This window comes from Microplitis mediator, chromosome 5 (genome assembly GCF_029852145.1).
Source record: "Microplitis mediator isolate UGA2020A chromosome 5, iyMicMedi2.1, whole genome shotgun sequence".
Taxonomy (NCBI): domain Eukaryota; kingdom Metazoa; phylum Arthropoda; class Insecta; order Hymenoptera; family Braconidae; genus Microplitis; species Microplitis mediator.
In genome coordinates, this window is record NC_079973.1 from 3,602,859 (window position 1) to 3,626,154 (window position 23,296).

The 23,296-nt window shown below is 29.4% G+C and overlaps 3 protein-coding genes across 12 annotated transcripts; 2 read left to right on the top strand and 1 right to left on the bottom strand.

The window, feature by feature from the left end:
• The first annotated feature begins 1,056 nt into the window (after positions 1 to 1,056).
• On the top strand, positions 1,057 to 9,602 carry LOC130668149 (uncharacterized). Of its 5 annotated transcripts, none has more exons than XM_057470274.1 (6): positions 1,057 to 1,199; positions 1,293 to 1,373; positions 1,440 to 1,545; positions 3,378 to 3,495; positions 4,515 to 4,757; positions 7,775 to 9,602. In XM_057470274.1, the coding sequence occupies exons 3-6, from the start codon at positions 1,543 to 1,545 to the stop codon at positions 7,837 to 7,839; spliced, it is 429 nt and encodes a 142-aa protein (XP_057326257.1). In that variant the 5' UTR covers positions 1,057 to 1,199; positions 1,293 to 1,373; positions 1,440 to 1,542; the 3' UTR covers positions 7,840 to 9,602. The 5 variants fall into 5 exon arrangements, with proteins under 5 accessions (XP_057326257.1, XP_057326254.1, XP_057326256.1 ...); XM_057470275.1 differs by having other exon boundaries at positions 1,176 to 1,193; XM_057470271.1 differs by having other exon boundaries at positions 1,293 to 1,545.
• A 152-nt stretch (positions 9,603 to 9,754) lies between these two features.
• LOC130668820 (gustatory receptor for sugar taste 64e-like) lies at positions 9,755 to 17,664 on the top strand. Of its 6 annotated transcripts, none has more exons than XR_008990076.1 (13): positions 9,755 to 10,971; positions 11,267 to 11,334; positions 12,509 to 12,632; positions 12,706 to 12,824; positions 14,072 to 14,266; positions 14,350 to 14,630; positions 15,130 to 15,284; positions 15,367 to 15,529; positions 16,616 to 16,705; positions 16,783 to 16,875; positions 17,168 to 17,202; positions 17,288 to 17,370; positions 17,528 to 17,664. XR_008990076.1 is itself a non-coding variant. In XM_057471295.1 (12 exons), the coding sequence occupies exons 1-11, from the start codon at positions 10,910 to 10,912 to the stop codon at positions 17,186 to 17,188; spliced, it is 1,371 nt and encodes a 456-aa protein (XP_057327278.1). In that variant the 5' UTR covers positions 9,755 to 10,909; the 3' UTR covers positions 17,189 to 17,202; positions 17,288 to 17,653. The 6 variants fall into 6 exon arrangements, 3 of the variants coding, with proteins under 3 accessions (XP_057327278.1, XP_057327279.1, XP_057327277.1); XR_008990077.1 differs by having other exon boundaries at positions 17,323 to 17,370; XR_008990075.1 differs by having other exon boundaries at positions 17,168 to 17,370.
• LOC130668818 (gustatory receptor for sugar taste 64a-like) lies at positions 17,601 to 23,273 on the bottom strand. Its single transcript, XM_057471290.1, has 9 exons — positions 22,906 to 23,273; positions 22,267 to 22,731; positions 21,959 to 22,190; positions 21,277 to 21,412; positions 20,841 to 21,043; positions 19,734 to 20,046; positions 19,504 to 19,669; positions 19,346 to 19,435; positions 17,601 to 17,783 (listed from the first exon to the last, which is right to left on the bottom strand). The coding sequence occupies exons 2-9, from the start codon at positions 22,480 to 22,482 to the stop codon at positions 17,718 to 17,720; spliced, it is 1,422 nt and encodes a 473-aa protein (XP_057327273.1). The 5' UTR covers positions 22,483 to 22,731; positions 22,906 to 23,273; the 3' UTR covers positions 17,601 to 17,717.
• Positions 23,274 to 23,296: the final 23 nt, after the last annotated feature.

A 23,296-nucleotide genomic window follows, 5' to 3' on the forward strand; every position in this document is an offset into this window, starting at 1 on the left:
TTTGTTCACAGAAGATGAAGCTGATGATTTATTGATAACCTTTCAAACAAGTTATCCGTGATAATTTCAAACCATTACTGCAATAAATTAATGGATTTATGATTAATATATAAAAATGATTAACAATATAAATAATTAATTAATAAAAAAAACTACAAAGTCTCTAGTTCTCTTGAAAACTTGTCAGAAAAATCTGTTTTGTTTTCAAAAATTTATGAATGGGAGTTTAGCAGATTTAAGACAATTTATAAATTTTAAATAATGAAATTTTAAAAAATGCGCGCGTAGATTTTTCATTGATCTGAATACGCATTTTTTAATTTTTATTTTATTTAAATTTTATGTATTTATTCTAAAATTTTTAAAATTCCCACTTGTCAGGTACAATGACACTCATCAAAAATTGACGTCATAAAAACGTTTGAAATTTTTTAATTAAACTTTACTTGAATTTCGATAAATTTTAACGAATATTTAAAATATATAAACGTCATATTTAAATATTGACTAATCAGGGAGTGATTTTGTTGCTGATTTGCAGTAATTTGACATGAGTGTGAATGTAGCAGATGAAAAATTTAAATTACAAATAAACGAACTAAATAATTAACAATAAAAAAATTTAAAAAATGCACATACAGATTTTTAAATTCTATAAACGCGAATTTTTTAAATTCTATTAAATTTAAATTTAATTCGCTTATTCAAAAATTTGACAATTGACAGCTACATTCACTCTCATAATTTGAATTATTTAAATTTTCACGCGCTTTTTCCATGCGCGAATCCTTCGTGGATTTTCGTAATTCCTCGGATTTGTAAAATAACTTTCGTTTATCTCCGTTCGAAATCGTGTCAAACAACCGGCAAAATATTTTTTCTTATCACTCAAATTTCTTATCCGGTTTAAATTACCCGGGTATAAAACAACAAATTTAATTACAACCATAATCACATCAAACAATTTCTCCTAAAAAAAATTCTAAAATCATTTTCAAACATAAAAATTAAAGGCACATGTGCTGTCATCTGGCGCGAAATTTTATTACAAACATATCCTACACATAGACAGTATATATGTGACAATACAATGACAAGCAGCTGACAAATATGATAATTATAATTATCGATACGGTCGTTGATTCTCTGAAAAACGTTGACCTTGTGGTTTTATTCAGCCCAATAATTAATAAGTAACAGTAATTATTAACAAAATTAACTATAAAATTAATAAACTCTGAGTTACTGTTCCTAAAATAGATGATAAAAAAAATTTTTATGTAATAATTTAGTCGTCAGCTGAAGGAGTTCGACGCGAGAACCATCGATTCGTTCAGACGTTGACGCGCGCTCGAGTTGTTACCTTCCTCTTGGTAATAAACAATTTATCTTAAATAAATAATAATAGTAGTAACTAAAAAATATATGTATTTATAAAGGAGACGGTGTCTAATCTACGTGCTTATAAAATAATATTTATTATTTAATATAAAGTCTACAGCTACTGGTTTTTAGACGGCACGAGATAAGAGAATATTATCAATGGTAAGTAGTTTTTTTTTTACTTAATAGTTACTGCCATGCGTTATTTCGTATCCCGCAGTATTTTATCACTATTGTTTAAATATGTACATAGTTTTATGTGTACTTATATATAAGTATTATAGTTATCATAAAATACTTATGTATATTACGTAAAGTCGCGTGTTACAATAATATAAACGATGATGATTCATATTTTGTTTTTATATCTAGTCTTCCCGCGTCTATGCCTATTTTCACTGTTTATATACTTTACATATATGACTTTATTTATTAATTTATTTATTTAATGTCATTGTTATTATTATTTTTTTTTTTTCATTGTATTGGAAAATTTGAAGTCAGCTGTCAAAAGCATGACAGTTCAGATGAGCTGTCAGTTTGTGCTAAAAATATTTGAATGTATATTTATATTTGTTTCAAATTTATTATTTAGATAAAAAAAAAAAAAAATGTAGAATGTAGGATTAATGATACGACGGGCTGATAAAACTAAGAGGGCTTATGATGAACCACCTGACCCTCTAAAAATAGTACGAGTGTGGAACGTGATCAAAGGGTTGAAATTTACCACGTAAATTAAATAATATCTCTATCGAAAAAATCCATGGGATTTCTTCGGAACCCTTAGGAATCTGTATAGAAAAGTATGGATTTATGTAAGAATCCATAGGAATTTATGTAAAAGTATATGGATTTATATAAGAATCCATGTAGGAAACCATGAGTGCCTGGATTCCCATGTAGGAACTTGGATACATCGATTTCTTTGTGGGAAATTTATATAGGAGTCTGTTATTAAATGTCCTGTTGAAAAAATTCATATGGGAATACAGCCTAGATTCCTATGTACCCACATGACGTTTTCGGATGAATTCCCGTATCATTTCCTATAGGAATGTTAATCAATTCTTCTTGTTTATATACGCGTATCAATAGACGATAGATGTAAAAATCCAGATACCTCAGATTCTATAGAAATCCAGATTTCATATGAATTTCCCACAAAAAAAAAATCCATATATCCAAGTTCTTATATGGGAATCCAGATGTACCTGAAGATCGGAACGTTTTTCAGGCAACGAAAATGAAAAAAATTCATGTAATTCGACTACTTAAGGGGTAGTCTAGTAGTCGGGGTGGCCTAAAATTTTTGGCTGACTTACCAACATCTATATGCGAACATTTCAAAAATCTAGTTATCCAGTAGATTTTTTACTTTCCAATTTTTGTTTTTTTTTCGTTGCGCAAAAAACGTTCCGATCTTCAGGTACATGAATCCAGGTACCCATAGTTTCTATAGAAATTACTTATATAGAAACCCAGATTCCTAAATAAATTTTCCACACAGATTCAGGTACCCAGTTTCCTATATGAAGTTTCTACATAGGAATCCATATACGTACAGTTTCCTATATGAATTTCCCATATGGGAATCTAACGCTTGGTTTATTATATGGATTCTTATATAAATCCATACACTCCTATAATAATTCCTATGGGTTCCCATGTAATCCCGCATGGATTTTTTTTGATAGGGACAAGTAAATTTCTACAGAATCCGGAGTATCTGAATTCCTATGTCTATCGTCTATTGATACGCGTATATAAATCTATGATGGATTCCTATAAGAAACCATATGGGAACCCATCCAAAAACGCCATGTGGATACATAAGAATCTAGGCTGGATTCCCATGTGGGCTTTGTTAAGAGATAAAATTAAATTGTCGGAATATGTAAAATAATATTTGTACATACGATATATTGATGATGAATATGATGGTGATAGTGATGAGAATAAGATTAGTTGTAAACTTTAAAAATAAAACTCAGGTGAAGCAGCAAAAAGAGTCACATGAGGGTGACGATAACCCGAAACTCAAGAAAATAAACTCCAGAAAGAAGAAACACAAATACGCCCGAAGAAAATGGCTTGTTCCTTCTGCCAAAGGTATCCCATTTAATTTGAAAAAGAACAGCAAAAATAAAAGTATACTAAACGAATCGAGGCTTTTTTTAATTATCTCGTGATAAACTTGTACTTTTGCCCTTTACGCATTAACCCGCACTTAAAATGCTCTCTTCGCATAACATTTTATTATTTATTTATTTATCTACTCATACATATATCAATAAATATTTTCTTAGCATTAGATAGATTAACATCTCTAGTTACTTTATTATTTTTTTATGCACGTGAATAGCAGTAACAAAAATAACATGCAATTTTGGTAATCTAACAAATTGTATAGAGCCCGGAGTAATTGGATGCGTCTATCATACATAATTTCATGTGACATAATGTCTATTATAAATTTATACGAGACGACTTTATAAATAATGGATTTATTAAACAAATTTTATAAGAGATAAAAAAAAAAAACACTTTAATTAATTTTTTTTTATAACTCGTAGTAAAATTAGTGAGGCAAGAAGAGACGAAATTTATTTGTGCGCAAAAAAAGGATAAGATTTGTCAGTAATCAATCCCGAGCTTTTTTACGCAGCAGATAAAGTTTTGTCGATGATTGATTTTCTTCTCACGTTACGTTGATTTATTAATACATATTTTTTATTTTGAATTTATGTTCGATATTCCATTAGAACATATATTTTTTTACCTTATCGTGACATTTTGTTTAAAGTAGTTAATTCATGGTAATATTTTATGCTAAATGGAGCAGAATAATAATAATGATGATGATGATGAGGATGATGATGATGATGATGAATAAGAAAAAAAAAACCAATTATTCCTGGCTCGATAACTTTACAAACGTCTATGACACATAAATTCCGGTGAACGTGTGTGCAAAGACTTGAGTACACGTGTCTATTGAGAGCACAAAAGAGTGATGTCGATGTATCTCATAAGTTGAGTTGTGTTTTATTCTATTATATTATATTTTATTCTCTATTATTAAATATCATTGTTGGAAAAGTGTAAGAAAATTCCTTATGATGTTTCAGTGTTGAAAATGCTGTCGCAGAAGCATGCGGAGTCAGATGCTGAGAGCGAAGCCGGTGGCGGGGGTGGAGATGCTGAAGGCGCCGTGACGCCGGGTAGTGTTTCCAATGGCGAGGGTACCAAGGAATTTCTTTCAACCGGAAGAACAGGACGTAGAAATGCGATGCCTGATATCTTGGGTCAACATGCGAAGACAGGGATTGCTGATTTACCATCGCGTCTTGAGTCTCTTACCACTAAATCAGGTACTACTGAGTACTTTGCGTCAATGTTCATTCCGTTTAATTAAATTAATTTGTGACAAGAGTAGTAAAATTATGTTTATTTTGAATAAATTTATTTACCTGAAGATCGAAACGTTTTTCGCGCATTAAAAAAATTCATGTAATTCGACTGCTTGAAGGTGATTTAGGGGTAATTGGGGTGGCTGCAATTTTTGGCTGACATACTGGTACCTGTGCAAAACATTTCGGAGATCTAGATCCAGTAGATTTTTTACTTTTCATTTTGGTTTTAAATTTCCCGCTAAGAAAATTGAAAATTTTCAAAAGAAAGCCAAGATATTAGTTTCGGTCCAATTTTCAAAAACCGAGTTTCCAACAGATTTTGATGTTTTGAGCTCTTAGGAAACTATTCTATTTTCTAGATGCCCGAGTATATTTGTGTGAACGTACGTACGTCGGCTGCCCAATTTCAAAACACAGTAACTGACAAAAATAAAATTTTTGGAATATGTATTGAATCATGTCCGCTAGACTCCACTGGAACTAGAAATACTAAAAATTTAATTTTGAAAAATTTGTCCCTTACTGTGTTCAAAAATTGGGTAGCCGACGTATGCTTGTAAATATTCTGTAACTTTTGAACGAATGAACCGATTCGGCTTTTTGAGGTCGCGTTTGAAGCGGCTGAAGACAGTTTTTTTTAACGTTAGTAGTCGAAAAAACTGCGTCGAATGTCACTTTGAATGTTAAAATCGGTTCATTATATCAAAAGAAATTGCTGATATAAATTAAAAACCACAGATTTACTTAATTATTTTTTTTTCTAATTGTTTATTACTTGAATTTTCGCGATAGAAGATGCGACATTACTTGAAGAGCTCAAAAATGTATTAACAATAGTATTTTCGAGCTCAAGAGCTCGAAAATATCGAGAAGTTTAAGGGCTGGCGGTTTTCAGATTTTTTATTTTCGTTCCGCGAAAATCCTTCCGATCTTCAGATACATATAAATTTAATTCATTTATTTTTTTCAAAATTTCTTATATTTTATTTATTTTACTGATAAATTTAAAATGTTTACTTAAAAAATGATTTTTATTTAAATATTCTTTGTTTCTTGTGAAATTTCTATAATTAATTTACATTTATCACGAGATTTACTATCATCAATTATACAAATATTTATGTACATATATAATCCAACATTATAAAGAATATTAAATATTTATTTTATCAGTCTCGTACACCCAAATATTTATTTTATTTATCATTTATGCTCTTTGTATTACTTAATAATATACAATTTAAATGAATATACTTGCCACGAATAATCGTAAAAAAAAAATATATGTATATATACGTATATATTTAAAAATAACACTTGTGACCTGATACTATTTTATCGTACTCATATTGATCCTTAGAATCCAGCATTAATTAATTATTAAATTATCACGAAATGACATAAATTATAAGTCGCCTAGTTTCGTAAAAAACTTTTTATTTATCTCACCAAAACAACGAGATAAAAAGTTGATCGATTGAGTCTCGATAAAGGTTTAATCAAGTCTAAAATATAAAAAAAATAAAACAAAGTTAACTAAAATAATGAATCTTGTAAAGTCAGTTTAAGTTAATCCTTTAAATGGTTCATCAAAGTAACTTTAAGGTACAAGCCCCCATACCCGCTCACTTTTCATTGGAGTGAGATTAAATCACTCAATATAAATTAATAAATAAAATGAAAAACCATATTTTTTTTTATAGTTATTTTTTGAAGTTTCGAGTATTAGAATAAAATTTCAGTTTGAAAAATAATGTTGGTAATTAATTATTATTAATTTTTTAAATAAGCTCCTTGAGTGCATCTATAGTCGCTCACTAAAAGTTGTGATGTACCATTACTCAACCAACACATGGCCCTATAGTCGCTCAAAGACATTATCAATTAAACTATGATAAGTTTATTGACTTGGACAAATAATTTATAAATTATACTACTTTATTCTTTCATAATATAAAATTTCATGAATTTTAAAAATGTATTTAATAAGATATAGTTATAACAATTCTTAAAAAATTTGACGTAACCTAAATTTAATCTAACGAATGAACGTTAAAGTAAAAAATGCCCGGCTTTGCGCGATTTTGAAAACAGTCATTTAATTTAAATTTATAATCTATTATAAAATAATTTGATACATTATATTTTAATATATTTAGATTGACAAATAATTATTTATCAATAATAATATTTTTAGTTGTAATTCTTTTTTTATAAAAATTATAAAAAAACGCCAAAATAATTTGGGGATCGGGTTTATTTTGCTTAATAAAGTATACATTGAAGATAATTCTTCTAAATTTTTATTAAAAAATATCATGTTGTTACAAAGTTATAAGCATTTTTGTGGAGCACCAAAAAAATTTCCCCCACCACGGTCTCATCTCTAACTCAAAAACGGATTATCAGAAACAAAAAAACCAAACCGCAAAAAATGGCGACATATTAAAAATTTTTTCGTTTTTTTTCTCATTTTTTTGGATTCAAACAGCCCTAAAAAATCTTAAAAATTAAAATTTTCAAAATTCCCTACGTGCAACTTTAGCTACTGAATAGACGAATACGGAAAAAAAAGTTGCGAATCGGTTGATATTTATGCAAATTACAGATGGGAGCAGTTCAAAAAAAGTAGTTTCGAGAAAAACGCGTTCAAAGTTTTTAGTCGATGCATCGGTCAGTTGACGCGCTGTCACAAAAATGACTATGACTTGAAAAATATTCAGATTTTTCATATAAAACTCTAGATACACATTTTTGAATATATAAACTTTGATTTAATAAAAAAAAAAAATTTTGTTTTTTGAAATTTCACAGTGGCTATCCCCCTTAAACTTTTAAAGTGAGCGACTTATAGTACTGAGCAGGTATAGGGGCTTTTACTTTACTTTACGTATAAAAATTAAGCAACAAAATCAAAAGCTGAATAAAAAGAAATCAATAAAGAGTGTATGAAAAAAATAATGAATTATTTTTAGATGAAGCTGGTACGAGTGGTATGGCTCAGAGTGGCCCGTCTACCTCTCAACAGCAGATGGGTTGACGTAAGACTAAATTTGATTTTCATGATAATTATTTCCCAAGATATTTCATCTTGACGTTACGTACATATTTGTAACAAAACTGAAGGATCAGTTTTATAGCAGCAACAAAAAAAGTTTTATATTTAAATCGATTCTGACAACGGTGATGTAATTACATCGTTATCAACGACAACCAGAGTCATACTCACACACTGAGACTGTAATGAATCGTCAGCTAAGAATAATTTATCTTCAAAGACTTGAACCGACGCAGTTCTTGATTACTGTAGATTTATTAAATTTTCAAATCTATATATACATACTTATATATAAATATGTACATTATATGCCGTGGAACGGCATTCAACTTGTGTGATATTCGATTAATTATTTTTTAAAAATGTAATTGAATGAGTGAATTTCCTGAAAATGAGATTCGTGTGTTGAAGATTTTTTTTTTTAATTTTTATAATAAATAAACTTTTTTTTTACAATCGAACTCCATTAACTCGGACATTGTCTACGGAGGTGCGGGAATCCCTTGAAATTTCTGAGTTAACGGATGCCCCTTCTCCTGTAAAAAGTAAACTGACGCATGTGCTGACGTCACATGAATGATACATATATAAATATACATATAAATGTATAGGGTGGGAGCAGCGTACAGTCGAACTCCATTATCCCGGAACTTCCCCTGAATATTGACCCCCACTGCGAGCTACGCTGTCTCCCACCCATGTTATGTCTATATTTATATATGAATCACTCGTGTCGTAAGAGCGCATGCGTCATAATTTACTTTTTACGAGAGAAGGGGCATCCGTTAACTCGAAAACTCCAAGAACTTAATGGAGTTCGACTGTAGCTCGTAGTAGAGGTCAAGATTCAGGGCAAGTTCCGAGATAATGGAGTTCGACTGTAGCTCATCGATCGCAGATTTTGTACCTCTGATAATTATTTCGGGCTTTCAAGGCTCGTGTTTACACGCATATTTTTTTATCGTATTAATTTGTATGAGAGTACGAATTAGTCATAAAAATTATTTGAGTGTAAATTTAAACAGGATGTAATTAATTACGGAATTATTTAAATGACTAATTACTAGTCCGTTAATTTTTCCATTTAAATTTAGTGCCAGACTAGATACTCATTTTATTTTATTTACCTTGACAATTAGTATAATTTTCTTATTATTTATTGATATTAATATTAAACGAAGCTGTGGCCTATAACTCACTACCAGTCAGTATCGCACAATTACTAACTAAAAATTATACCGCATTAATTTTAATGTATGTCATATTTTATCAATACATACATATATACTAATATATGATATCTTTAGTTTGCCGAGTTAATAACAAACTAAAACTACTGAAAATTCACACGACCCGATATGATACTTATAGACATTAACGATCAAGGACCCGCATTGAGTGAAAACTATTTTTACGTATCGATCGTCAACGACAAAAGTTCTCTCACTGTAAATAGTACGTTATTTTATTGTAACAAGAGTAAGATAAAACACAGCTTCTAAAAACAATTAACATTTACACAGAAAAAAAAATTATTTTTCGCGCAAAAAATTTTTATTTACCCCAAGAAATTTTTTGTACCATAAATTAAAAAAAAAAAATTCTTACGTCAAAAAATTTTTTGCCAGTCCTAAGAAAATTTATGATCCTGAAGTTAGCAGACAATTAAAAATGTTTGGATTTTTTTTTGAACAATTAAATTTGAAAAAAAATAAAATTGAAATTACGCACATGTAGAAAATTTAAAAAACTATAGGTGCAATTTTTGAAAATATTTTTTTTCTTAAATGTAACGTTTTTAAAAAAATCCAAAAATTATTAGATGTCGGCTATTTTCAGTATCGTGAAAATTTTACGATTAAAAATTTTTGGATTTTTTTAAAAACAATAAATTATAAAAAAATTGCACTTTGAGTTTTTGAAATTTTCTACATGTGCATATTTTTAGATTTTTTTTTTTTAATTGATTTGATGAAAAAAATATCTAAAAATTTTTAATCGTCTGCTAACTTCACATGAAAATTTTAGTCTTGAATTCCAAGTGCAAAATATTTTTCGCGCGAATAAATTTTTTTTTCTGTGTACTTTTTTCTATAATTTTATACAAGCTCTAGTCAAATAAAACGAAACCTTAACAAATAAAAAAATTCATTTAAAAATTTAATTTAATTTATTTAATGTAAATTAAACTCGCTCTCTTAAAATATAAATATTTGTTGTAAAAACAAAACTCTGGTGACTTTCAAAGGCGCGTCCAAATTTTTTATAGACAAAGGACATACCTGACATGTAGTTAAATGTATCTATTAATAAAAAATTTTTTTTTATACAAAGCAAACTGGAATTAATCAATAAAAATATACATAATATATAATGTAGAATATAATAATATAATATATAACATATATCACGTAAGCTTTTCTCACGGACACATAGAAGGTAAAAAAAGTAGAATGCTGGTGACAATGCAATTGTTCTATTACCCATCGTTCATGTTGCGGTAACTTTGCGTTCAGGAGAATGCTGCTATCAAAGTTATTGGATTCTCTGGTGACGATGCTATTCAACGTCCGCATTTAATGGAATTAACTTGTTGTGTTGAACGTCTATCCAACGAAGCCTACAGTATGCACTAGGATCCACTTAATGTTACGATAATTATTTATTTTATTTAAATAACTCGCAATGTTTACAATAATTGAGTCTACATTTTAGATCTTATCGTTAATCAGCATCAGAGCAATTTAAATAACAGTAAATAATGATTGAGATCGCACATGGCAATAAATTCATTTACAATTCAGCTAAGTACAGCTTACGCGAAAGAGAAAATTATTGTTGATATCACGTCAAGTACCGACAGTCCCAGCACTTGCTGCTGGACAAATATCATAAATATTTACTTTAGACTGACATGCAAGTTCGCAAATTGACTAAGGGTGGGATCGTTAATCGTCCGGGAGAATCAACCGCAGCAACACGTCGGATATTAGTTTGTTTAAAACTTTTAAGTTTGCACACTAATTGATTTATTGTCTCTGGTAATTGCGCTATGATACATCCAGCAGGTGAATCTGCTCAGCCGTCACTGATCGCCAGTGAAATAAAACATAAGTAAGTTGGAAAAATGATAATTATGTAGATTTAAATAAAATTTATTTTATTTTACTCCACTTGTGTACTTTTGTCAATCAGTTGAATTGACAATCGTTGAATTGTCGTTGTCTTGTCACTCAGCTTCTATTGGATAGTACTCTATAATAACGAATCACTCAGTTGAGTAAATAATTGTCGGACAGTTGTAAGGGATGTAAATAACATGATATTTTTCATGTTATATTAAATCTTTGTTAGATAGTAGTATAAGTTCTTGTAAAAAATACTTTGGTTTTTTTTATAAATATTTCAGAGCAGTGCCTTGTGAACCGGCGTTCAATACTTGGGATATTTTGAAAAAAGACCAAGTGAAGCCTAAAAGTAAGTTTTGTCTGAAATATCTGTATGATAGAGGTAGTTAATGTTAGTAAATTTGGTATCGATGAAAAGGTTGACTTGAATTTGTGCCTTTTTATGATTTGAACTCTTTTTTTATTGCCAAGTATGGAGATAAATAAATTTGTCTATAATTCGAATTACATTTAAATTACGCGGGAAAAAAAGACGATTTTCTTTAAATAAATTAATGTTTTAATAATTCTGTTAATAAATATGACTAAATATTAGTGTGTCATTTTAAGGCTATATTTTTTTTTACTGCTATACCAGAAAATCGGGTAGTATATAGGAAATAAAAAATTATACCGCTGGGCTAAAGGGTTTAAGTCCAATAGCGGTTTAGCTCATCAAAAAATTCGATTTCCTATTTAAATAACACGGGAAATATTTTTTTTTTAACTTTGAGTATTTTTAACTCGTGAACAAGTCAATAGATCGAATTGACTAATAGATATTTTTGTAGGAAATTGAACGCTCTACAAAAAAGGTCTCTTATCATTTTTTGATAAATCCATCTGTTCGAAAGTTATTAGAGCTCGAAGTAAAGTTGGAGATCTTTTCAGTTTTCCGGCGAAACTATTAGACTTATCATAAAATGTTGTCGGATTTTTTTTGTTGGCAATTTTATTCTCTACAAATTAGTGTCAGTAAAGTTTTTTCAAATTCCGCATTGTTTTTTAGTTATTTTCATTTTAATTTTAAGCTCTTAAAAAAGTAGTGTTCTGATCGATTTCAAGAGCTCGACATTGAAATGAAAATAACTAGAAAACAATGCGGAATTTGAAAAAACTTTAGTGATAAAAATTTGTAGAGAATAAAATTGTCAACAAAAAAGACTCTATAACATTTTATGATAAGTCTGATGGTTTCGCCGGAAAACTGAAAAGATCTCCAACTTTACTTCGAGCTCTAATAACTTTCGAACAGATGGATTTATCAAAAAATGATAAGAGACCTTTTTTGTAGAGCGTTCAATTTCCTACAAAAATATCTATTAGTCAATTCGATCTATTGACTTGTTCACGAGTTAAAAATACTCAAAGTTAAAAAAAAAAATTTCCCGTGTTATTTAAATGGGAAGTGACTGTAGGTGGCACATATTTATTAATTTGTTAATTATCTACATACATATATGATTCATGTATTAATTACATAGGGTCAGGACTAATGAGAAATTCAGATAGTCTTCATGTTGCCTTGAGGCCTGTTATAACTCTTGCGCAATGTTTCGCACTTTTTCCTGTCAATGGAATTAATGCACCTGACGCTTCTGGCCTCAGGTAAGTCACTCATAAATAATTAATTAATTTATTTAACAATCACTTAACTATTTATTTTATTTACAATTACAAGCTTCACTTGGGGAAGTTTTAAAATTCTTTATTGTGCATTAACACTGATAATGTCAGCGTTTATGACAGTAACCAGTGTTATTCGCATTATCTCAACTAAATTTCACTCTACGAAAATAAGTAAGATTTGATAATGTATATTTATCAATTATTAATTAATATATTTTTTATGATACCAGCATCGAAAATTAAAGTTTCAGTGTTTCTACAGCCAGTTAAAACAATAATATATATTTCTGCCCGCTGACTGCTTTCGCAGTTTAAACTCTGATACTTGTCATTTGGTTAAGAGGGAAAAGGGTTCGGACATACAAAAAAAAGAGGATATTTTTAGAATTTTTTTTAGAGTATCTTCTTTATTCAAATTCATAAAATTTGTGACATTATTAAGCATCATTTCAAAAATATTCTACTAAATTTTTGTAAAAAAATATTGAAAAATAAACCAGTGGTAGCGGGGAGAGACGAGTCACCTCAAAAAAAATTCTTCATGCTGTAGGCAGGATAACTCATGACTGCTTCATTTAAAATCAAAAAACCAAAAAGATTTCTTTAGTACATAAGTTTATCTTGGATTTGAACGAAGGAATAAACAAAATATTTATTTTTGAATTTTTGGTAAAAGTGCAATAAAAAAATTATGATTTTTACCAAAAATTGCTCCTTTTGTTTAATTAAAAAATGAGTAGTTATTGAAGAAAAAAAATCCTTAGTTCAAATCCAAGATAAACTTATGTACTGAAGAAATCTTTTTGGTTTTTTGATTTCAGATGAAGCAGTCATGAGTTATCCTGCCTACGACATGGAGACTTTTTTTTTAAGGTGGCTCTCCCTGCTACCACTGGCTTATTTTTCAACATTTTTTTACGAAAATTCAGCAGAGTATCAATAAATGTGCTCTTTTTTTATCTCAGGTCCCTTTTCCCTTTTAATATAGTAATTTCATACTATTAATTTTATTTACATAAATGACAGTTTTGACTGTGATTGTTTTATAACAATTACCGTCAATAATAAATAGTATAGTTTCTGCTTAATTATAAATCGCAAATGACAATTTATACTTACGCCAATCATCGGTCTTAAATTAACTTGTTTCTGACTGACTGCTGACACTGAAACTAAATTTTAATGCAAGTAATCATGAAAAATCTAGTGGGTAACAGAATTAAATATATTTCAGACGGCCCTGGTGGAAATTTTTCGGAATTTTCTCTGAAAAACTCAGTTCTAAAGTTCTAAAGACTTCTTCAGAGAAAAGTCCGAAAAATTTCCACCAGAGGGGTGATGTCAGCCAATTTCACCCTGGTCTGAAATCGTTTCATTTCATCCCTTGTCACATAATTTTCTATATGTTATTTTCACAGCAACTTTGGTATTTTCCGTAACTTCATGTTTGACAAGTTTAATGTTTTTAAAATTGGCAAGAAAGTGGCCGAAATTTGCTAAATCATGGGAAAAAATTGAAGGGGAACTAACAATACGTTATAATCAGCCCTCTAAGTATTCTCTAGTAAGAAGGTTTAAAATCGTCACTATAATAATAGTAACTCTTGCATTCTGTAAGTATTTTGTCTTCCTATCCTTTCTCGAACAAGAAGTAAAATTCATTTATTTGTTTATCTATTTATCATTTAACTAATAGTCGAACACGCTCTGTCACTTGCCTCCGGATATATAAGCGCCCGGGAATGCGCAAGTCTTCTGGGCGACAATGACGTCGCGGCTATTTACTTCAAGACCCAATTTCCCCAAGTATTTAATAAAACCAATTACGCATTATGGAAGGGAATTGTCGTGCAATGTACGAATGTACTGAGTACTTTTTCATGGAATTTCATGGATTTATTTCTTATTCTTCTGAGTACGGCGCTTACTTATCACTTCAATCTTCTTAACAAACGTCTCAACAATGTTAAGAATAAAGTAAATTCACTATTAAATAAAAAGATAAATAAGTAGGAACAAGATTTTTGCTTTATTTTTGAAATGAGTAGTTCAAATTTTTGATATTACGGGGAAAATATCGGTCTTAGTAAAAAAAATTTCGAACAAAAGTTGTAAGAAATTTTATTTTCTAGAGAAAATGTCTCTTATGATTTTCTTATACGATCAATATTTTTACCATAATTTAAAAATTAAGATCCATAATGAATGATTCAAAATTTTGTTAATTATGAAAATCTTAATTTTGAAATTACGGCTTAGTTATTACTCCTACGAAAAATTATAAGAGATGTTTTTTTTTATAAAATTAAATTTCTTACAACTTTTGTTTGAAAAATTTTTTAATAAAATCAATATTTTCCCCGTAATATAAAAAATTTCACACCACTAATTATTAATTGATTTTAAATTAACGCAAAAATCCTGGCCCTATAAATGAGTAAATGAATAAATAATTAAATTTATTTAAATTAAACAGACGATGCCCGAGTGGTGGTGGGCAGAAGCGAGATCTGATTACAATAATCTTGCAAGTTTGACAAGACAAGTTGACTCTTATGTCGCAGATATTGTGCTTCTGTCTTTTGGAACTGATCTTTATTTCATTTGCATTCAACTGATGTATTCATTCGAGTAATTAGTATAAATAAACTAATGATCTAAAAGTTTGAGGGTAAAATTTATAAATTGAAATATTAAAATAATTTAATTACAGCCGGATGACTAGTGTTATGAGAACAATTTACTTGTCTTTTTCCTTTGGATTTCTTCTTGGTAGAACGACAGCAGTATCACTGACAGCAGCATCTGTTCATGATGAATCTTTGCTACCAGCACCTGTTCTATACGGCGTCAATGGATCGAGTTATTCAACAGAAGTATTTGCAATTACTATCTATGGAAACATTTATGGGCGATCTCAGACAGTTCCTTCCACTTTAAAAAAAAATTTGATCACTGAAACTTTTCTTTTCAATTTGGCGCTTAAGTTTTTTAAATTCCCACTATAAAAATTGAAAATTTAAAAAAAAAAGAGAAGTTACGCTGTAAAAAATCAGCAGAGCGGATGACTATTTATTTATTTGATCTCCGAGTGAAATTCACTTCTAAAAGAAGTTTATTTTAATATTAAAAATCTGAATAGAAGTAAATGCGGATTTAAATAAAATCCAGATCACTCCGATATCACTCCGCTGAAAAAACAAACTCCTTATTTACTCCGTTTCCGGAGTGATTTTTTTTTAAACTCCGGAACTCCGAATTCACTTCTGTTTTTTTTTCAGTGTATTGGTTTCGGTCCAATTTTCAAAAATCGAGTTTTCATCAGATCTCAATGTTTTGAGATTCTACACGGAAAAAAAAATTAGGCGCTACAACAGAACGCAGTCCTGTAGAAGCAACAGGACAAAACCTTGTTGCAGCAACAGGATTTTTCCTGTGGAATAGATAAAATAAGGAACAAGTTTCACGTACTAATTTTTTTTTACAGTATAGTAAAATTTCAAAATTAAAAAAAAAATTCAGTTTAGAAAAAATTTCAATTTTAAAAGTGGAATTTTTTCCCGAAGTTAATTTTTTTCAAATTTTGAAATTTTACTATACTGACAAAAAAATTGGTACGTGAAACTTGTTCCTTATTTTATTAATTTCACGAAAAATCCTGTTCCTGCAACAAGATTTTGTTCTGTTGCTCCCACAGGAATGCGTCCTGTTGCAGCGCCTATTTTTTTTCCGTGTAGGGATTTTTTCTGACCATGTTCAGATGGACGTGCGTCCGTCCATGTGTGAGTGTTTTTGCAAATTTTTTTGCTCGTCAAATTCTTTAGAACGAATCGGATCCCAGATTTTTTAAGCCCATTCATTAAGTACACAAACATAATTCTGATATTTCAGTTCAGGAAGTTACTGTCTAAGATCACCCTCAACAATACCCTCAAAAAAAACTAATTAAAATTTATCAATAGGTAATAAGATTTTTAACCCAAGTAACGACAGACAATATCGGTCTTACGGGTATGAAATTTTTTTCCATCACCAGAAGCTTCGTACTCACAGTAAATATTTTTCTTTCATTTACCACTTAATTACTAATCATTTTTTTAATTTTTCTATACAACTTTAATGATTCCAGGTCGCAGGGACAATAGTTACTTACGAACTTGTTCTAATACAATTTAATAATGTCCAACAAGTGAGCCATTTAAATCTCACTAACGTTTGCGAGGTGAAGTAAAACCCAAAAAGTAACTTAACTCTCTCTATACTACAAGTTCCTTCATATCAATACACAAATATATAAAAAATCTAATCTTGTCATCTCAATATCATCATCCATTACTTCTACGTGACTATTATCGCTTCTTTCGCTTCGATATAAAAGAATTAAATAATCATATACTGAATTCTTCTTTCTTCAGCAATTTCTACTGAATATATTTCCACTTCTTTTCACTTTATTTTCTTTCTTTTCCAACTCTAAAGTGCCAATTTATTTCGTTAAAATAATATTTTTTTAGTATCGAATGGAAAGCAATTAGTCAACTCTCCAAAGGTATTACAGTAGTTGTATTTTTTGAATAATATACAGATATATATTTTCCGGTATGTATTAAAAGTTATTTTTATTTTTTAACAAGACAACTTTTTTTCCGATTCATCGTTCTTGGATCAGGTTAATTTATATCCAGCAAAACAAAACGAAAAATAATTAATACGTGAGGTGAGACATCACTTAAAAAGCCATTAATTTAATACATCATATCAACTGTCATATCTTCAGAGAATAAATATATATATATATAAAATAATAAATTAATTTAAACATGCAATGTCGTACTCATTAAATAAATGGTTGTTTTTTACTTATATTTTTTCAGCGAGCTTGCGTCGTGGGAGATGAAATAATATAATAAAATAAAATAAAATCGACAAATATACATGATATATAATTAAAATATTTTATTGCATGATAACCAAAAGTTTAATTATTATTTTGTGCTGTTGAAAATCCTTATGTACATTATTTAATTATAATTAAAATAAATAATATTATAATTTTTAATTATTTTATTTTTTTATAGCAACGTTAAATTGTAACAATACAACTTCATAAGTAATAATCGCGCCGCCTACCTGAACAATTAAAAAAAAAAAATTATGAGTAAATTAAATTAATTTTATGATACTGAAAGTAATTCGCTTTATTTTCCGATTGAATCTGATTGAAAAAATATCAATTGGAAAATGGAAAATAATCGAAAAAAAAAAATATTATTTTTCGATTAAATCTAATAGAATCCAATTAAAATTTTTAATCGGAAAGTAAATTACATGGAAAGAAAACTATGGGAACTTTTGCTATGCATTAAGGGAATAGTTCCCATAATGGTATAGGAATTGTAACCATACTATTATAGGGATGGTTTCCATAATATATGGGAATAGTTCCCATAATAGTGTGGGAATAGTTCCCGTACCAATGGGGAAACCATTCCCATAATGGTATAAGAACGATTCCCATAATAGTATGGGAACTATTCCCATAATATCATAAAAATTTTTTTTTCAAATAGTGTAGAAATTTTCCTTATGATATGGAGAGATTCAAATAAAAGTTCTTCGACGCTAATTTTGTTAAAAAAAAAAAAAAAAAAATTTTAATGTTTTTGCCAAATACGATATTTTTTTCAATGTTTAAATTTTTGTTTTTATATTTAATATTTCTGTGTACTGTAGAAGTGATTACCACACTTTTCTTTAAATTATTTTTTTTCATCATAGTATTGAAACTATTCCCATAATGGTATAGGAACTATTCCAATAGCATTATGGGAACCATTCCTATAATGTTATGAGAATAATTTCTATAAGATATAGGGTTCATTTCTATATATTATGGGAATGATTCCCATAGTATTGTAAGAACAATTCCTATAAATGATAGGAACCATTCATATAATTATAGGAACCATTACTATAATGTTATGGATAGCATTCCCATAATTATGGGAATAGTTCCTATAATTATGGGAAACATTTCTATAATTATAGGAACTGCTCCCATAATTTATGGTGATAATTCCTATGTTGGTATAGCAAAAATTTTTATAGAATTATGGGAACCATTTTCATAATTTTCTTTCCATGTATTAGTTTTCGATTGAATCTGATTGAAAAAATTTAAATCGGTTAATGATAAATATTTTGATGAGTGTGAATGTAGCAGACATCAGACAAATTTAAAATTATTAATGAATAGAGTAAATAAAAATTTAATAAAATAAAATTTTAAAAAATGCGCATTTAAAAAATTTAAAAATTAATGAGTGCTTCTTTATAAATGTTATTTTTTAAATTATTTACTCTATTCATTTAAAATTTTAAACTTGTCTGATGTCTGCTACATTCACACTCATATATTTTTTCCAATTAAAATTCAATCAGTTAATTGGAACATTCCCGATTGTATTTCCATTGACTGATCGAATCCGATAGAGTTTCAATCGGAGTTTTTAATCCGGACTGACAGCCGACAATTTTTTAATTTTTATAAAAATAAACTCAATACTGTAAGAAAATAATTTTATAAATTCTTTGTGTAATTAATTTGTAATTTATTTAAAAATTTTTACAACTGTCAGACGTCTGATATTTTCAGTATCATTAATTTTTTATATTAATAAATGATGACTTACTGCAAGCATAAAATTTCTTGTAATATAAAAAAATTTCAATCCAGTGAAGGCAACTTCGTCAGTTGTTAGTTGAAATTGTAATCGTTGCATCTAAAATCCATAAAAATAACACATTGATATAATAAATAATATGAGTAAATACCAGAATTAGGTCATACTTCAATAGTATAATTTGACGCAGGACAATTGTAAAGTGCTGGCAAAGCAAGTTTACTTTGGTCATTTATTCTCGCTGTAAATAAAGTCACAGCAACTGTTCTAGCCAGTAAGAAGGCAAAAGAAAAAAAAAAGTACACAGTGTTCACCATTCCCATATCTTCTGGCCTACAAAAATAAAATAAATTTATTTATTTATTAATAAAATCATTTTATTTAAATAAAATCTTACGATAGGCCATTCAGAAGTTGGAGGCAAATAAAATACAAATTATTTATGAATGACAGTAAAATAACTGGCGACACATCACTGTCAGCGCGTTTAACTAGAATACTTAGAGCAGCATAATACTCTCTAAATTCGCACCAATCGATTGTTAAATTTTTAATCATCGCCGACTTCAACAAACATTTATTTAAACTTTTGTATCTCTCTGCGATACCCGTCGCCACCAACATAATAAATACGTCTGTAAAATTCCATGTGAATGTCGCTATTTTACTTATTGTAAATAAAAATATTCCTAGTGCGACATTGTAATTTACTGTAATAAATAAATAATTAGTTATTAAATTAATTAATTAATTAATTAAAGGGGAGAGCCACTGTGAAATTTCAAAAAAAAAAAAAATTTTTTTTTATTAAATCAATGTTTATATATTCAAAAATATGTATCTAGAGTTTTATATGAAAATTCTGAATATTTTTCAAGTTGTAGTCATTTTTGTGACAGCGCGTCAACTGACCGGTGCATCAACTAAAAACTTTGAACGCGTTTTTCTCGAAACTACTTTTTTTTAAATGGTCGCATCTGTAATTTGCATAAATATCAACCGATTCGCAACTTTTTTTTCCGTATTCGTCTACTCAGTAGCTGAAGTTGCACGTAGGGGATTTTGAAAATTTTGATTTTTAAGATTTTTTAGGGCTGGTTAAATCCAAAAAAATGAGAAAAAAAACGAAAAAATTTTTAATATGTCGCCATTTTTTTTCAAATCCAAATTTTCAAAATCCCCTACGTGGAACGATAACCACATGCATACAGATTATAACGCGGTTTGGTTTTTTTTTTGTTTCTGATAATCCGTTTTTGAGTTAGAGATGAGACCGTGGTGTGGGAAATTTTTTTGGTGCTCCACAAAAATGCTTATAACTTTGTAACAACATGATATTTTTCAACAAAAATTTAGGAGAATTATCTTCAATGTATACTTTATAAAACAAAAGAAACCCGATCCCCAAATCCCTTTATTATCTCAGTTAAAAAAATTCCCGAAAATCATCTATTTTTTCGACCCTCACAGTAGCTATCCCTCTTAATGAACCCAATTAACTTACAACTGGTGAGCATGAAGGCATGAGATTTAAAAGTGTAAATTCTTAAATAATCTTTCCAAGTATTGGTTGAATTAACAGGCAATTCATTGCTGTTGGGAAAATTAATAATGAGGCTGAGGACATGTTCAATAAGTGCAAGAGACATGATAACAATTGTTATCACGCGGAATTTCCAGCGGAGCCGCGGTCGGGATTGTTTACACCTGCAACATATCACGAACTATCATTATATTCAAATTGCAAAGTTATGTTCTATCACACGTTACAGGAAAGTCTCATTAATTATTCGTACAATCAGCGAGACACGTACGAGCTTTGTAAAACTCAATAACAAAACAACGATTGTTCATTATAAATTCTACGTGACCACTTGGTCTGATTTAATGAAGATAAATAAAATAAAAATTAATAAATAAATAGTGAGACATCCAATTACTTGTCTAGTAATAGTTCCATAGATCGCCATTGCTTTTGAAGGTTGACCCATCGCGGTGACAGCCACATAAATAAACCGAGACCAAAAAGACTGTTGCCGTAAAATACAGCCCCCGCTGTTGCTGCTGCTATTCCGCCTGAAAAAAATAAAATTTGAATTATTTATTAATAGAACATTGTGCGACAAGGGATGAAAGAATAGAATTTCAGACCAAGGTGAAGTTGGCTGACCACAGTCTAAAATCTTTTCATCCTGAGTTACACACAAATTTTTCATGATTACTTGCGTTGGAACTTAAAGTTTTAGTGTCAGAGTTCTCAGCATACCTGCGCCGGAAGTTTAAATTCCTGCTCAGTTTAGAGGACGCACATGCGCGATTCTTCCCACAAACAGGCAAAAATTCAGACTTTTAGGTGCAGATCTGGTGAAAAATCGTATGCACACCACGAAGGAAAGTAAGAAGTCCCGATCCGCGAGTTTGCTACCCTCGGGTAGGCAATTACTCGCGGGTTGGAATGTCCTTCTTTCCTCCCTTGGTGTGTAATATACTATATATCTTCCGAAAGGAAGTTTACTGACATTCCTTCGCAGCATTGGACTGAAATTCCCTTTTCCCGACTGACTGTAGAGACACTGAAGCTCAAAGTTTCAATGCCGATACTATGAAAATAAAATTACTTACCATGAACTTGAAACGTGTCAGCTTTCAAAGTCTTAATCATATGCATAATTGAAACTCCCGCCATAAAAATAAGTGTTATCATCAAACTGATACTATAAATCGTTTTGGGAGAAATTATTTTAAACGAAAGCTGCTGAGGAGACGAACCACGTACACCATAAACCGGCAGTACTCCAAACAATTGTGCTCCTGCCAAAATAGACCCGATCGCTCTATGAAAGCTCTCATTATTCTGCAATTAAACAAACAAGTTAAATTTAAATTCACAAGCAAATCTCACTGACTCAGTATTTTAAATAATTCAAGACCTCATCAGGTGGATTCCGTTTGTTATGAACTTCCGCAGGCGCGAGAAAAGTTTTAACTGGCATCGATCGATTGATCGGGTGGTGATGCAAAATTATATTGTCTGTGTTCATGTTTATTTCTTCACCGCCTAAAAATGGCCATACCTTGTGACTCGCACTCTTGTAATCATTACGTTTATTACTTTTATCTCCGATTGATTCCTTATTATTTATCATGACAATTAATTTTTCATACAAACTTTTTATTTAAAATCGCTCATATAAAATGTAGACATATTTCTATACATATATATATACCGTAGGTGCGACAACATATTTATCTTCAATGTAATTAATTGTAAAAATATATAAAAAATATAAAAAGGACAGATCGTATCATGTTTGCAAATTAATTACGACCAGCGGTGATCCTCTGACGTGTTAGCGATAATTAACCATCATAACTTGTCACTATATCTGTCATATCTTCAGTAAAAATTAAAAATTAACACAATTATTATTATTATTTTAAATATTTAATAGTTAATTAAAATGTATAGAGCTCGAGATTTAAAAGATATTTTCATTATTAAAAAAAAAATAATTACTCGGCTTTTAAAATAAATATTTACAGTAATTAAAATATATATACATACGTACCGTTTTTAAATTAATCAATTACTTCACTTTTAAATAATTAACCATCACTGTTGCATTAATTAATTTTACCGCGAGTTAGGAATGAATTAATGGTAATTAATCTTAGATTAATTAATTAGGGACTTAATGATGATAATAATAAAAATTGTACGTAATATGAAGAGCGTAAAATATGAAAAACAAGTTTACTGTGTTGAGTTTAAAACAACACTAAGTTTATAATCCCGCGGATGAGTATGCACTTGCGCTCTGCTGCATTTTAAATCAGATTGAAAAAAAATCATACCCTTACAAATAAAGTAGATCATTTTAATGCTCACGTAGATGACGATACGTGCAGATGATTTCTATTTGATATGAATTTCCAGGCTTATTAATTAAACATCACATC

What these genes read in the sequence shown, in the direction of transcription:
- LOC130668149 (XM_057470271.1), top strand. An exon ending in GCTTGTTCCTTCTGCCAAAG is followed by an intron (nt 3,496 to 4,514) that starts GTATCCCATTTA and finishes ATGATGTTTCAG; the next exon opens with TGTTGAAAATGCTGTCGCAG. An exon ending in GTCTCTTACCACTAAATCAG is followed by an intron (nt 4,758 to 7,774) that starts GTACTACTGAGT and finishes AATTATTTTTAG; the next exon opens with ATGAAGCTGGTACGAGTGGT.
- LOC130668820 (XM_057471294.1), top strand. Translation starts at nt 10,910, where the DNA reads ATGATACATCCAGCAGGTGAATCTGCTCAGCCGTCACTGATCGCCAGT. An exon ending in GCCAGTGAAATAAAACATAA is followed by an intron (nt 10,972 to 11,266) that starts GTAAGTTGGAAA and finishes TAAATATTTCAG; the next exon opens with AGCAGTGCCTTGTGAACCGG. An exon ending in CAACTGATGTATTCATTCGA is followed by an intron (nt 15,285 to 15,366) that starts GTAATTAGTATA and finishes ATTTAATTACAG; the next exon opens with CCGGATGACTAGTGTTATGA.
- LOC130668818 (XM_057471290.1), bottom strand. Translation starts at nt 22,482, where the DNA reads ATGATAAATAATAAGGAATCAATCGGAGATAAAAGTAATAAACGTAAT. An exon ending in ATGGAACTATTACTAGACAA is followed by an intron (nt 21,044 to 21,276) that starts GTAATTGGATGT and finishes GATATGTTGCAG; the next exon opens with GTGTAAACAATCCCGACCGC. An exon ending in CGTCAAATTATACTATTGAA is followed by an intron (nt 19,436 to 19,503) that starts GTATGACCTAAT and finishes TATGGATTTTAG; the next exon opens with ATGCAACGATTACAATTTCA.